General features: G+C 38.1%; 1 protein-coding gene across 1 annotated transcript in view; it reads left to right on the top strand.

Annotated features, from left to right (window-relative positions):
• GUCY1A2 (guanylate cyclase 1 soluble subunit alpha 2) overlaps positions 1–16,390 on the top strand; it is a 148,641-nt gene that overhangs the window by 126,994 nt on the left and 5,257 nt on the right. Inside the window, exon 7 of the mRNA XM_009276960.1 lies at positions 8,353–8,507. Within this exon, the coding sequence (XP_009275235.1) occupies positions 8,353–8,507 (155 nt within the window). The remainder of the gene's footprint in view (positions 1–8,352; positions 8,508–16,390) is intronic.

The following is a 16,390-nucleotide window of genomic DNA, read 5'->3' as shown; positions in this document are numbered from 1 at the left end:
CAGAGTACACCTGTCTAAGCCGTGAGCCGCCAGCTTCTCTAGGAGAATGCTGTGGGAGACGGTGTCAAAGGCCTTACTGAAGTCCAGGTAGACCACATCCACAGCCTTTCCCTCATCCACTAGGTGGGTCACCTGGTCATAGAAGGAGATCAGGTTGGTCAAGCAGGACCTGCCCTTCATGAACCCGTGCTGGCTGGGCCTGATCCCCTGGTTGTCCCGCTCATGCCTTGTGAGCGCCCTCTCTGTTCCACCAAGTTAGACACCTTCAGGAGTGATTGATCTAGCCCTTCCTAGGTGCCAATTTTGGAATGTGAAGAATTGCAGCCTTGAGGTTATTTACCTCCTTGGGTTAGAAGGAGTCTAGGAATCTAACTTAAATGAGCTGCCTAACTTCTAGGTGGCAGAAATTAGGTAAAATCTACCTTAAATGAATAAATTAGCAAAAGTATCGAAGACTGTTTCTTAAGGTTAAAACCTTTATGCCCAACTTTTTTTTAGCATACAATTTTTTTGTTCCCTTAAATATTTTGAGCATGTGTCATTTATCCTTGTTAAAATACCACCCAATCCATTCAGTATATGTCATACGATGGCACTGTGAGACAAAGATGTCCTCCTACACTAAGGATCAAACAGAACTTTCTGATGAATTTTTTTCTTTTTTGGGTGTCAGTGGAGAGGAGGCTGGGAAAAATCCTCCACTGCTATGTGGGCTTGCTTGAATGATTAGCTCTTTTTTAAGTGCCTGAACACACAGATTCACATAGTAATTAAATTCCTGCTGTGGAAATTACTATTCAAAGAAAACAATAAAAAATGTTTTTGATTAAATGCTGTATCAGCAATGAAATGCAACATTTTATTGGTGAGGGAGAAGCAGCTTATGAAGAAGCACATTAACATTAATGTCTCTTCTGTGGAATCTTAGGGGAAGGATATAGGACTTATTCTTCTGTTCAGCAACCCTAGAAATTCTCATTTACATGGTTTATACACCACCACCCCCCACCCCACCACCCCCAAAAATAATTTCTGGTCAGATGTTTTCTTACAGATGACCCACATCCTCTCCTAACTTAGACCCTGAGCAATGCCATAGTGAATTCACGTGATGCCTCAGGACAGAATTTGCCCCCAAAAAACTTGCCCCAGTATAAACTTCCCTTTGGTGCTAGAACTAATGAGCCCCCGAAACTAGTCTTGAGTCTTTGGTTTTGATATTTACTTCATCTAATTCTACTTCATGCTGCTGATGAAGACTCATAGGGGTATAATTTTTCATCATAGGGTATGAAATATAGAATCATGGAATAAAGGAAGTTGCAAGGAACCTCTGGAGGTCATCTAATGCAACCACTGTTCAAAGCAGGGCTAACTTAGATCATAGTGGAAGAACTTAAGGGGAAAGAGAAAAGGAATTTCATCCTTCAAGTCTGGGGCTTCTTTATGTAGAAATGCATCATAGCTCCTTGTTCCACATTCAGTAGAGATGACTGTATGCCAAGACCATAGTCCAGGGATGTACATATGTAATGTGCATCACATTGGTTATAATTTAATTGTATGTCTTTTACACAAACCACATGATTGCTTTTCCCAACAACTGTTTAAAATGGATTTATTGATCCCAAGGAATTCAATCTTCGTTAGTTTATTATTGTATTTTTCATTGTCCTTGTATAATTTTCTGTGTCTTTTGCTTCAGATGGGTTGAATAATTCTAAGTCTATGAGTAAGAAATCTAGGAAATTCTCATTAGAAAAAAGCTAAGTGTTCATTTCTCCAAATGTTGTTCTAATATGTGGGAAATACATCCTGTAGTTTAGTTCTATAGAACACCTTGTGAAATTCAAAGTGATCTAAATTTTCCTCTGAGCAGGTCTGTTCCTTGGCAACAATTCTGTGGTGAGCTGTACTGTCATATGTCCCTTTCCAGAAAGACACTGTGATATTTATAAATCTATCTAAGAATACAGATAACCCCCACACTAAAGCATATGTCAGGGCATAGCTGTCAGTCCTGTCAACTTGCAGTTCTTTGAAGGAGCAGAAAGGCACATTGACTCACCAGTGTGTGGCCCTGATTTTAGAGCTCTGAGCTCTGTAGAGTCTATTTTGCGTTAACACATTTTACAAATAAATGTCCTTGTGTAAGGCATATGTTGAGATTCAGAGATAGCACTGTTGTAGAAGCTGCTACAAAATATTAGAGCAGATAACGTCTTACAGAATTTGGCACATTCTGTTTGAAAGGACCTGGCAGTGCATCACGGACTAATAGCTAAGACACTCTGCGAGAGGTGACTTTCTTTTTTCTGAAGGGGACTGCAAGGACAGAAAGGAGAAGGTCCTTACTGAAACACAGAGTATCACTCGGTATATTAGGGCAGAAAGTGAGGAGTGCTTTATTTGTCTGAGAAATGGTAGTGTACGGATGTCCACATACATTATTGAAACTGATGTCGAAAGCCCTGATCCAGCAGAACATTTCCTATTGTATTTAAATACTTTGCTGGCTTGGGACATCCATGTGCCTGGAAATACTTCCATACAGCTACTGCCTTGTATCGGCCCTGAGCTCTGCTACCAGCTCAGCACAAAGTCTTGAGCAGCTGCCAGTCAGTTGCATTATTAAGGCTTGAAATGCTTCAGGCTGGCTGAGTGGGGGATTACTTCTGACTGTGGTTGCTTTCCAAACTGTGTCACCTACTTTCCAGCCTGTCCTCACTTCTTCAGCTCAGGGCCTATGTAAGGCAGGCAGTTCTGTGAAAATGAATATTGAGTCCTTCTGGATGCAGTTAACCTGTGAGGCAGTCTAAGACTTCTCTTTCTAGCATGGGAGTATGTTTTTCAGAGTGTGAGAACTGTTCATTAAGGTCCTTCTCTCTGTGCATGCGGTGGGAAGAATGTGTACAGCTACCACTCCTATGAAATATTATTGTAGTTCATATTTGAGGAGGAGCTGTGAACACCTTTCCTCTACAAAAAGGATTTCTTTTGGCTCAGGAAATCCCTGAACTAATAAGTACATAAGAAGCTTGAAGAATAATTAAAAAAACCAGTTAATTTTCCTTTCAGGAATCGTTACAGTTTGAACCATTATTTTGTGGTCTAATTAATACAGGAAGTATTTCTAAGTCTTGTAATGCAATGTCTCAGTTTTGACTGAAGGGAAATACGGGTTTTAATATGTTCTCTTGGTTATCAACATGCAGACATTTATTGGTCAAAATCTTAGATTTGAGGAGCTTTTATAAAATGTTCTTGAGGAGACAAGTACTACTTCTCAGACTGTAAAATGGTGTCTTTCCACTTGCATTTTAATGTCAGAGGTTTTTTTTCCTTGAAAATTATGTGGGGAAATGAGGAGAGGGAAAGGAGAATGCATTTTTCAACAGGGTTTCAAAAAAGAAAAAGCTCAAGAGCTTTGAACATAAAGCAAATTGCTGGATTTGCTTATTGTGAATGTACTGATTAACAGAAAAAGCTATTAAGGAATAAATTAGCAATGATGAAATTTACTTCAGGCATGCCACTGCATTTCTTTACTCTTTATAAAATATTTGTGCCTCTTCACCATAAAGTGACTGTAGATGGGTTGTGAGTTTTCGATGTTGTATATACTTTCATCTCACTTGAAACAGGCTTTATTTTGATGGAAGAGTACAGTTTTCAGTTTCGTGCCTAAGAAGGCATTGGGGCTATTGGAAGTGATGGAAACTGCGCAGCAGGTAAAAACCAAACCAAACTAAACCAAACCCAGCACTTTTACCTATAAAAAAGAAAAATTGTGCTTTGGCAATGAGGAGGTGTAAAGAGGTAACACACAACTCTTCTAAGATTTAATATGTCAGAAAAACACATTAACAGAATGTTCAGGTCAGAAAAACAAAATATTTTTATGTTGATCATCCCTGTTCCTGTTTGTTCTTGACTTTTCTCTCTCAGTCCAGTCTGGACTATCAGTTCTCATTGATAACCGCTTCTGGCATGTTTCCCCGTCAGACAATGACCATAGCTCCAGTGCTCCTTATCTTTTCTTATGAACCTTCTTTATCTATCACTATTATACAAAACCACTATCCTTCCTGTCGCTCAGGTATTAGGCTTTTCTGCTCCCTGTGCCTTATCCTGTAGGCAATATCCAAATACCGCCGCATTTTCTTTAAAATTTTTGGAAGCTTCTTTTCCTTTCCACATAGCTATGTCTTTCCTCTTGTCCTCCATCGATCAATGCCGGCTGCTTTTCTTTTACACCTCTGACACAGGCATCAGCTTTTCTCCACCTCACTATTACCACAGCTGCGGCAAAGATCAAATTAATTAATCTTTCTTCTCCCTGTCATTTTCCACTCTAAATCTTTCCATTGCAGCCAGTTCAAGTTGTTCCTCTTTATCTAAAAGGCCTCTCACAGGTCTCCTGCTCTTTTTCACACCTGTTCTTGTTTCATTCCCCATTGTGCCTTCCAATATTCTGCGATAGAAATGTCTTTTGCGTTTGTCCATATCTTCACTGTTCCTTAACTATGGGGGTCTGGTATTTTCTGGTTATTTTTTTTCATGTCTGTCTTCTCTTTGTGATAGTTTCCAAAGAGCTGTCTTTCCATTTGTATGCATAATGCCTCTGAACTTTCGGTCTCAGTTATATGCTGCCCTTTTATCATTAGCCAGATAATTAAGGACAGATAAAGGAGCAGTCAGCACAGATGAAGAGCATACATTTTATTGAAAATGCTCAATTTAAGTGTAAGATATTTAATATATGTATAATATATATTACAAATATATTTAAAGGACATGAATAAATATAGTTATGATAGACAAATAATGCATCCTAGTGTTGCCACCTAATTTGCATTTCATATGTTATTAATAATCTTTAGTAGTAACTGTTCTGGGAAGGCACTGATAAGAGCTGCATATACAATATAGCTTGGAAACTATAACTATACATGTATAACTGTTAATATTGTTCTAAGTCAAGTTCTCTAGGCAGATTTTCTTTTGCTGCAAAGTTAATGTGAGAGGTTGATGTGCCCCAGTAAGTGTCTTGTTGCTAATAATTTGATCATACATTTTCTTCCTTCGTAAAAAAAAAAGCCTTAAACTGTTGACACAACACTTTTCAACTCAGTGAGGAAAAAGCCAGAATAACTTATCTGCAGATGTAATAAAACCTTGAAAAGACATTTTTATGGAAAGCATATTTCACTAAAAAGTAATATATGACCACTATAATGGTTATTCTTGATATAGTAAGACACACTAAGGAACACTTCATGACAATAACATCTGTGTTGCAGGCTTTTTCTTGTCGAGAACCATATAGTGAATCATAAGTGGAGCTTTATTGCAAGCCATTCTTGGTGTAATTTTGTCTTGCATCAGGCATTGCTCTGTATGGTTTAATGAGTAAACCTACATTAACTTTCTTGCACCCAATGAAAACTTCAGGTTTTGACACTCTCATTGGTAGCTCTATGTAGTTTAGCCTGTGTTTGTGAGAACATCTATCTTTTATATTGTAGGAGCATGTTTTTTAAAAAAATCAAAGATACTGCAGAACACAAAATGTTACATACTCAGCCAAACCAAGGATTTTTAAAATCTCTTTAGATACACACTATATTAAATAGAAAAACTGTTTCCTTTCTTCTTCTGTCTCATCCCTTCTGAAAGTCAAGTTCACAGAAGATCTAACCTATGTCCTCCTGAGTGAAATTTTAAATATTCATTTCTTTTTGCTCCCAGCCTCAGTTTTTCCGTGGAAGTTGGCATGGCTTTAGCTTCATTCACCTAACCTTGCAAAGGAAAATATTTGCTATTAAGGGTGGTATATCAGCTTGTATTTTTTTCAGCAAATCTGACAGTGTAACATCTGCAACTGGTTTCCTTGGCACATGCAGAAAAGTCATAACCACAAAGGCCATTTCCCCAGTGTCTTTTTGAGACAATCATGAGAAGAGATCTTGAAAGCATTTACTGTATGATTGAGCTTTGGGTTCTTCAAGGGAGCCTAAACTTTTGCTACTGAGAATTTGGAAATCCTGATAGATTTGGAAATCCTTTGGAAGTCCTCTGTCACTGAAGCACTGAATGATAAAAAACTATGTGGACACGTAAAAGGAAGCACTTCCAGAGAGTGAAAGAAAAAAACCAGCCAACAACAACTTTAGCTTTCACTGCATATATTTCAAAAGTAAATTTTATTTTCTTAGTACATTTTTTGCTACTGGATTTTCCTTCCACTCTAATGTATACTCTCATCTCCACTTTCCAACAGCAAAACAAAGCTAATGCTTTTTCTTATAGTTTCAGTCTGGCCTTCACATGTGATTGAATGTACCCTAGAAGAGGTCACAGCAAGTGGTTTATTTGTGACTCTTAAATAAATGTGCAGAGTAGTAGTGGAACAAATAGGTAGCATTAGCTCTGTTCTTAAAATTGTGTACAAAATAACTAATCCTTTTCTCATCTCACAAAAACAAGACATTGTAAATAAGTTCTTTATTATTTATTGAAAGCTGACAGCATACTTGCTGTTGTGTGAACAAGACTTTCTGCTCATGCTCATTTGCTGAGGGCAGGTACTGACCTCACTAATATGCAGAAGGGTTGTTTGCTCACTTCGTGAGTGCAGGAGCACTTTTTTCACTGGAAATCAACAATGGAGTTTAAATGTATGTTGTGGCAAAAGCAGGAAATCTTCATGCCCCAAAATATGACCAAAAATAATGTGGGTGTGATGAATGAACATCTGTTTCAACAGATGTTCACAGCCAAAGCAAGTTTGTGGGTGCTTCCCAGCCCAATAGGATAGAGTATTTGAAGGAATTCAGTAGCTGCCTTCCAAACTGTAGTAAAGGTTTGAAAGCTCAATTAAATTAGAGTGCTATTTATTCACAGATTTTTTTTTTTTAAATCCTAGTCTGTAATTAACAGCATTATTGTGAAGATTGAAGGTTTTATGTTGCCTGTGGGAATGTTGTAAGTAGTATCACACTGAATGCAGAATGACATGTTCTTAGGTTATGCATGGGCTTAGTGTATAGCAGATATAATGTGATACCCGTTGTCTGTGACATATAAGAGAGGAACAAAATGAAAAGGATGCTTAACTGCATGGTAAAAGTCTTGGACACATGGGAAGCACTATAGTCAGTGAAATAATGTGGAGTTCCACATGTTCGTAGAACTTCATGGACACCAAGGTTATAAAATGCTGGCATTTGTCTTAACATAAAAAAATGCTAACAATGATTTTTTATTTGTATTTGAGTAAATACTTATTGTGTTATTAAAAAAATAGGGATTGACAGACAAAAGCACAGTGCGATAACTGTGAATTGCGTAAGTCAGAGGACCATATGGAGTATAGTATTAGTTAAGTCACTCATTCAGACCCCATCAGACCCTCTGTTTTAGTAGCTGCTATTTATTTGCTTCATGTTATCTCATGTTTTGTAGCAGTCCAGTTGCTATGAGTAAGAGTATCCTCACAAGATATAAATATCTTCATTTCATTTTTTTAATGTTATAAACTTAACAAGAGAAGAAGACTTCCCTATTTGTAAAAATTATTTTCTTGGCAAACACAATTGGTTGCTAAAATGTATGCAGAATAAATCTTCTCTGTTTGATTATTCACTCTGAAAGAAACTTGGATGGTGACTCCAATCTTTACAGATCAATGTAATCGCCACATCTCAGACAGTTACAGGGGATGATTGCTAGAATAGTCACGTGGGTTTTTTAATTTGCTGGGGATATATTCCTCCTTATTTTGGGAGAGATACAATTATTTTTAAAATCATTGGTGCCTTAATCTTCAGCATCTTCATTGTTGCAATATCTCCAGTCTGACAAAGTGAGAAAGACCTTAGACCATGAAGAAGATAAAAGTACCATATTCATTCACTCCACTTTACTAGTCTTTCTGCCATTTTGAGAAAATTTGAGTCTTACTTTAAACCTTGTGTTAGAAGTGGTGGCAAAAATAACCCTCTGTAATGTATCTATTTGTGTAATTAGATGGCTGATATTGCAGTAACTCTTGGTTATCCCATCCTATTCTGTGATTCCTGTTTTGACTGTCGTAGTCTCCAGCAAACGTGCACAGAAGAAGAAAATAGTTTTAGTAAAAAGATAACCATGTTTTTATTCTTCTTTTTTTAACTGCATCTGATTTAAGCTAGAGGAATGGGAGAGCCTGTTTTCTTCCACTTCACTCTTTCTTCTTTGGTTTTTATTTCTTTGAAAGGGTTGCTGTGACTGGCTTGTAAATAAGTGCTAATGACCTTAGCATGGGCAGCACAGGAGAGAGAGACTGACATAGATCTCATTTTTTTCCAGATGAGGATAGGCATTCACTCAGGATCAGTGCTGGCTGGTGTCGTTGGTGTAAGAATGCCACGTTATTGTCTCTTTGGGAACAATGTCACCCTTGCAAGCAAGTTCGAGTCAGGAAGTCACCCACGCCGCATCAATGTCAGTCCAACCACATACCAGTAAGTCCTCGTAGCCTTTTCATATTGTTTTTATTTCAGCCTGTTTTGAGTTTGATCTTGTAACATGCTCTGTCCTCAACACATGAACTTCAACAGAAAGTCAGCAGGGCACCAGGACAACTGGAAAGAGGTGTTGCATGTCAGTCTTTCTTTTGCCATCAGAATGTGCAAAGAAGTCAGGCAGTGGAGGCAAGGAAGCAGAACAGGAGGGCCAACCAGTCCAGCCTAAAATAATGTGTAACAGAAGAAGTGAGAGATGTCTCCCATAGCACTACAGTTTTATGCACTATTACAGCTTTAGGCCAAGGATTTGGGTTCCACTCGCTAGACACAGTTCATGGAAAGAATCTCATTCCCATTGGCTCAGAAGAAAGTCTTTAATTTTGCCAGCAAGGCCAAGCTTTCAAAGAGTTTTTATGCTTTCTTGAAGACAAAATTTCTTATGTAGCACTGTAAAGAGACACTTGATAGAAGCATTTTCTTAATGCTTTCAAAAGATTGCAAATGGCAAAGCATTATCCTTAGCTGTTTGAAGAAATCAGGCAAATAGAGAGAAGGCTTGATTAAATCTTGTTAGGAGGAACAGCTCCTAAATAAAAAAGGTGTTCCTTATTGTTCAAATTTGACAGCTTGACTATTAGAATTTCTGCTGCTTGGATTACTACTGATGTACTCACTTTTTTGGCAGGAGATCTCAATCTTACTCTTTTTTCCGACATTCTGTATCTGAAGTAATTTTCTGAAGTACGGTTTTGCTCAGGTTTTAGGACTGTTTCTCTGTGGTAAATCTGTATGCAGTTGCTCAAACAATACTGCTTTTCTTTCTTTTTTTTTCTTATACAGAACTGTGAATCTCAATATTTTTTTTTTCCCTATACCTATCTATGTGAATTAAAGTTTTAAATGGAATTTCTTCATCCAAGAATTGAAGCGTCTGATATGCTAAAATATAAATTAGTCAGAAGTTAAAGTTTAAAAGTAATTAAAACTAGTGAATAAAATGACATTCATCTGAAGAGCTCATTCACTCGAGATCACATTTACAGAATGGAACAAGTGTAGCTAATTGAACAAGAGGCAAAAAAACTGAACAGACTTTTGATCATAAAGTGCACAGAAGCAGGTTCATACAGTTGTCTGGTAACATGCAAGAGAAACACAAACCCAACCTACTATGGGGTATAGAAAATCTGTTCATTTAAATAAAAAGAAATTCAGTAAATACATAGGAAATTGCTGTTTGGAACTTGATGTCACTTGAAAAGAAATTGTCTTTCGGACTTTCCAGGTACAATGCTCTAGTGACTTTGGTTCCTGGTCTTCCACTATGGGATAGGAGAAACCCTCTAAGACATTGTTTGAAAAGTGAACACAAGATTGTTCATCAAATGTGTTCCAGTTTTGAAAACTAACGCAGTACCAGGCCCTTTGGTGTTAATTTTATACAAATGGAGGTGATTCTGTCAAAATGCAACCAAGGCCCTGTGACAGGGACCTGAGCTTTTCTTGTACAGGAACAGTTCTTATAAGGAGATGTTCTCCAACCTGAGAAGGTCTTCTAGATACTCTGAAAGTGCAGTCCATACTTTTTCAGAAGAGAGATCTTAGTGCTTCACAAATGTGGTTCAGGGGTGTGATTCCACTCAGGGCTATGGTGTTGCTCAAGTCTGTGTCCCTGAGAGCAGAAATTGGGAGTTAGACAGTTTCATATTATTTTAAGAAAAATACTGTTGGAAATATAAGTAGTGAGTATTTGTGGGGCCAGTGATGCACAAAACTCTTTTCTTGGCATGCTGAAGCCAGAGTCACTTTCAGTGTGCCAGTGCCAGTTCTGTTGGTTTTGGTTATGAGAGTGATATGGCACCTTTTCTGTGAGACAGCAGATTTGTGGTCCTTGTTGAGCAATGTGATCTAGTTGAAGATGTCCCTGCTCATTGCAGGGGGGTTGGACTAGATGACCTTTAAAGGTCCCTTCCAACCCAAACCATTCTATGATTCTATGATTCTGATTCTATGATTGTATGTTTTCTTTTCATCACATTGCTGGTAAAAGATCTGTTCTGAAAGCCAGTTTGAGGGCTTGTATATGGAGTTTGCTAGAAATCCATGCTTTTATGCTGCCCTTTATCTGACTCCAAGTACATTGTAGCACAGAGAAGATGGCTTCTGTTTGTCTGTGTCTCACCTCTACCTGGCTGCCATTGGTCATACCGTACTGTAACAAGTCAAATGCGGGTAACCTAGGTTTCGAGAGCATTCTTACTAAGACCTAGCTAGCATAATGTGAGTCAGATTTTCTCACCCTGTATATGTTCCAGGTATCAAATAGGGAGCAACAATTTTTTTCACTTCCCTTTAATCGTAGAAATCCAGTAGGAGTAGGACCATTTGTTTCAGGATGGCCAAACTTTCACCTTATTTGATCATCGTGTCTGGGCTTATCTTCCAGAAAGTTACAAATTTAGACTGTTGCTTTCAAAAAGGGAAGATAGTAGAAAAGTGACTGATGATGCAGTAATGCTATAACATAGAATTGCAAAACAAAACACAACAAAATACAGAATTATTGGTATTTGTTATCTGCATTATTGTACTATGTAAAAAATCTGCTGATATGTGCTGAACAAATTCAGTGCATAGATTCAGAGAACTTCAAGTGCAAGTAACAGGCTAGACACATGGTTACAGGTAAAGGAAGTAGAAATGGCAAGAAAATGTATGTTTGAATGAGAGGCAGTTATTGAAGATGAATGGCTAAAAGTGATGATGAGAAGGCTAGGAACTAGTTTATTTTACATGCTTCAGAAATTATATGAGAAAGTAAAATGAATGTGCATGGGGCCACTTAGAAAGGCTATTTCAAATCATACCTTCTGGCATGGTTGAAAGCATGAGAACAGACAGGGGAGAAGTCAAGAAATGACACTGCTGACACAGTGGCTAGGAGATACTGCAATTACAAAATGCTCTATGGGGCAGAATTATTCAGAGCTTCTGAAGGTGATCTATGAGGTTTGAACATAATATATGGGTACCATCCAAATAAACAAGTAATGATCTGATACATCTGTACATAACTTTTCTTAAATATAATTTGCATGAGTATATAATTTGCTGTGTATAAATAAAGTGATTCATCGCAAACTGTAATGTCTTTACAGTTGACCTTATATTCCATCAAATGCTTCTATTTGATCCTACTGTGCTGTTGTGTACTCAGTTAATATTTTTATTATCTAAGAAGCAATGTTTTCCAAAGTAGATAATTCTGCAATCAGTATAAAAATAGCAGAATTTTCAATTAATCAAAACTACTGGCTTTTATCATTACGTGTTTGTGTCTACCATGCCCCCTGATGAAAATTCTGATACAAGTTTTGTGCTTACAAAGCATGCAGATGCTGGAAACATGTCTAATACTTATCAGCTTTCATTTTACAGTACAGATTATGCATTAGAAAGCATCATCAGCATTTAAATTACAATCACACTTCAGAATGCCTATTATTGGTTTCAGACGCTTCCCTGAGAGCCCATAATCTGCCTATGTAAGAATCAGAGTCTAAAATTATAAATATAAGATGTGGTGTTGCCTAGCAGCAGCAGTGAACCTGGGGCAGCCTTGCTCCAGTTACACCTGCCTGGGCAGAGCTCTGCAGTGTGAAACAGCATCTTTTACAAAGGTGGCCTTTGAATCTGTTGGGGATAAGAGCTCACTTCTGTTCAAAATATCTTGTTCTCTTGACTCAGGCAGGTCTTTTGACTGAAGGATTACAGAGCTTCATTTCATTTGCTTTGAATCACTGAGCATTGTAAAATGACAGCACTGGAACAGCACTGGTAAAACTTCCAGTGAAACATGTGGAAACTAGAGAGGGAGTAGAGGATCCCAGATGGGTCCGTATTTAAACATCTGGCCAGGAAGGAATAGGAGAAGAATAGCACATTCTGTGTTCCTTTACTAAACTGGCAAATCCAGCTTAAGGTTTATTTAATTCATCTACATTATCCTGAGTTGAATAAAATTACCCTATTTTCCATACTCAGGAAGGAAGCACAATGAGATTTATGAGACTCTTCTTCAGCACAGGAGAGAGATTAAATATTTTTTAATTCTTTGTTTCAGCCTTGAATAATGTTGTTTATCAGATATTAATATAATATACCTACATTCATCCTGTTTCCCTAATAGTATTACAGTGTAATGCTTTGGGATCTCTAAGCAGTTATCAAAAGCAGGTAAACAGAATTGTTGCTATTTGTCAAGTAACTGTATTTAAAAATTAATTCTCTTTTTGCTCTTCTTTCCACCTCTGGTCTTTTCCAGCATGTATTTCCTGTATGGAGAAGGTGCTTCTGGCATCAAGTGTTGGGTACAGATACTTTCCATTATCACATGCTGGGCAATACATCTGGGACCTGAGCTTAGGCAAAGCTGAACAGCCTATATCTCTCATCCTTACCTGATGTGAGATATCACACATCCTGATTTAGGAGAGAGAGCAATCAAGCATACCTCCTTACTGAGCTGGGTGAGGTCACTGCTGGTTCACCTGATAAATTGCCCCTAAGCCTTTAAAATTAATTAAAAACTGCAGAATTTGAATAGGGTTTCAACAGTTATCTCACAGAATGTTGTATGGAAGAAGTTTTACTTTTAGGTAATTAAGAAGAATATATATACATCTCTCTTCATCGGGATTTTAAATTGAAACTATGCATTTCTATAAACTCCTTATAGATTTTTATTTTCACCAAATTCTTTTTCCTACATGTTATATCTATCTATATATATAATTTTTCCTACAGGTTATATCTATATCTATATTTTTCTGCCTCATCTGGACAAACAAATGGATTTGCTCTCCAAGAGCCTTTTCAGATTATTTTAAATTTTATTTCTGAGCATCCTTTAAAAAAATGTTTCTTTTTATATTGGCAATTCACCATGTATGCTTTTATGGGACATATTGGTGGACAGGCAATTTAGTTATGGACAGAAAGGGAACACAACTTACACATGGACACAAAAAATTATTGTTAGTCTAATTAAAGTATTAAGGTCTAGTCAAAATGCACCGGTTTATTCTTGTTTTTCTGTTCCTGGTGTCATCTGCCTCCATGAGGCTGCATCCCCGTAGTCACTGTGATTTGTGATTACAGTCCTGGGGGCTCTGCTGTCTGCCCATGCTTGTGCTTTGTGACACTACATTTTTATTTAAGGTTCATAGGTAGTTCACTCTAGACAGAATAACTCTGTGTTAGATCACTGCCAATTAGTTAACAGTATATGTTACAGCACAGTTCCACACAGCTAAACTAAAGCTAAAACATATTTAGGCAATAGTCATCTGACTGCTAGACAACTGCTAAAGCTACAAAAAGCTCAAGCCTAGACAAATCCAGACAAGTCCTGAGGCCAGCACTGTTAGATCAATGCAAAGCCTGGGGCCAATCCTATTCACTGGCGCAATCCTATTCACTGAGCCTAATTCTCTAATGTCCCAAGCAGAGACCAGAGACCCGTTATTCCTTCTGCTTAGGTGGGTGAGAAATAAAAGTATTAAAGGTCAGTGACAGACACTCACTGTGCTGAGCTGCATGTGATATACAATATATTGCATTAAAAAATCATGGCTGGTTCTTTCATAATCTTATTACAATTGAGCTGTATGAAGGAAAAACACCAATACACGAACTTCCATAGTTTAAAAAATAATAAAGTACAATGTGAAATGAATTAGATCCAGACATAGTCAGGTTTTTTCAGTCTCCTGGTCTTCCTAGCATGTATAGAAACTGAGGGAGAAATTCAAAGCCACTAAAATTTAGGACCAAGTGCACTGATTTTTGGCATTACAATGGCAAATTCATATCTTTATACAGTGTATTTTATGAGCAGCCTACCACTATTTCTAATGAGTGCCATAATAAGTTATCATCTGAATTTGTATGGAAACAAATGAGCTGGCATATGTTATCAAACCAGATACCCAGCTGGTGAAGTGACCAACACCACAGAGGAATGGCTCAGCAATCCAGCAGGAGACAGTCTTCTGATAACCCATTTGGGAAGCCATTAATTAAATTTTCCTAATTGTACCAATTAATAGGTGGATGTGAACATGGTTAACTACAGTTTTTACAGTTCTTTAAGAGTTAGGGCAGAAAGAACCTTTTCTTCTGTTGACAGCTATCCTTGTGAAAGGTAACACTTATGGAAGATTGACCTGGCCACTTTGCTTTTCTTGGTGCATACTATATTTAGGAAGGCAGTGCATATTCTCATTTATTGTAGTGCATTGTATCTCTTTTAGAAATATTGTTCAAATTTTGGTCTATACAAAATAATTTTCCTAAAAGCAGTTTACATTGAAGTTCAGTTCTGAGTGGGTGTTTTTTTTAACTCTGATTCAGCAAATTACCAAATCCTATCATAACATTACTTTTATTAAGGGTACGTGGAAATTCGTTATACAGAGGTTAAAATGTATATATATGCAAAACCAAAGCTGAATGAATATTTGGCTGTTGTTAATACCTTACTTGAGTATTACATTCCTGTTACATAGTTTATTGAAGCAGCAAATACTATAATTAGTTTCATATCTAATTAGATATGAACATGTGTTTGAAGATTATTATATAATACATATTTTATATATGTATATATATCAATTTATGGCACTTATCTCAGGAACTGTGATGTAAAGTATATCTACTGTACATTTTGTGGAGGGCCTGAGGAAAACAGAGGGGAGCAAACTGTGCAGGCAGATGGTGATGTTGTACTTTGTTCTGGGGAGGCTGATACTCCCGAACGGCTCCTGTGGTCAGGGGACAGTGAGTGGCAAGCTTGGCAAGCAAAAGGAGGAGCCTGGCCGAGGACGGGCTGCATCACCACCAGGATCGCTTGCTTGCTCCTTACTATCTGTTGACTTTGGAAGGATTTGGCCTGACTGCATGGCCTGAAGGTGGCTTTTAAGACAAGCCTGGTGTAAAGAGTGAGAGAAAAGACAGGCCACTGAGCACTACAAACTAGGCAGTGTGCTGGGCTCCTGCAGCTGAACAAACCTGCTGGCATTTGCTGGGATTTGCAAAGTTTGCTGGGATGTGGCAACCTGTGCTAGCCATGGCCAGCAAGTACTAGTCACAGCACTGGGGAGGAGGTTTCAAAGGTTTCCGGACACTGTACGGGCAATGTGTCCTCTGAAGCCCTCATCATGGAACTCAAAGTATTAGAGCATGCTGAAGCTAGGTGAGTGCTTCCTCAGCACTGCTGTTTCTCAAAGCAGCTAGAGTTGAGTTAGCACATGTAGTAATCATTTATTCCTTCAGCTGTGGAAATACAGTTCTCAAGGAAGATCATCTTTTCTATTTCCAAAGGAGTTGCTCTTTCATATTTCCAAAGGAGTTGCTACTCCAGGCTCCTACGTGCCTGCTCCTCTCACCATCATATTTCTCCCTTCGGACAGATCCTTCAGTTTGTGACTGTATCTTGCTTGGGAATGAATGGAGCAGGTTAGCCCACTTTTCACAAAAAAATCATAAAATTTTTGCAGCCATCCTTCCTGCTGAGCCTGAGGGCAAGAAGAGGTACTTTTTTTGTATGAATATTAATTAATCTTCACAGCATCCAGTGATAAGTACAAAGGTCTGACATCTCTGAGAGGTGGAGAGCTAAAGAGGTGAAATTGCTTTCCAGTGGGCATGGAAAGAGTAAGAATCATTGTGGAAAGCATGCACTCAGCATAGAGGGTCTTGCAACACATCGTATCCTGGCCTGCATCGTATCCTGGGCTGCATCCAAAGAAGCGTGGCCAGCAGGTCGAGGGAGGGGATTCTGCCCCTCTCCTCTGCTCTGGTGAGACCCCACCTGGAGT

This window comes from Aptenodytes forsteri, unplaced genomic scaffold (assembly GCF_000699145.1).
Source record: "Aptenodytes forsteri isolate BGI_AS27 unplaced genomic scaffold, ASM69914v1 Scaffold354, whole genome shotgun sequence".
NCBI classification, from domain to species: Eukaryota; Metazoa; Chordata; class Aves; order Sphenisciformes; family Spheniscidae; genus Aptenodytes; species Aptenodytes forsteri.
The sequence above is the reverse complement of the archived record's forward strand: the minus strand, read 5'-3'. Positions and strand labels throughout refer to the sequence as shown.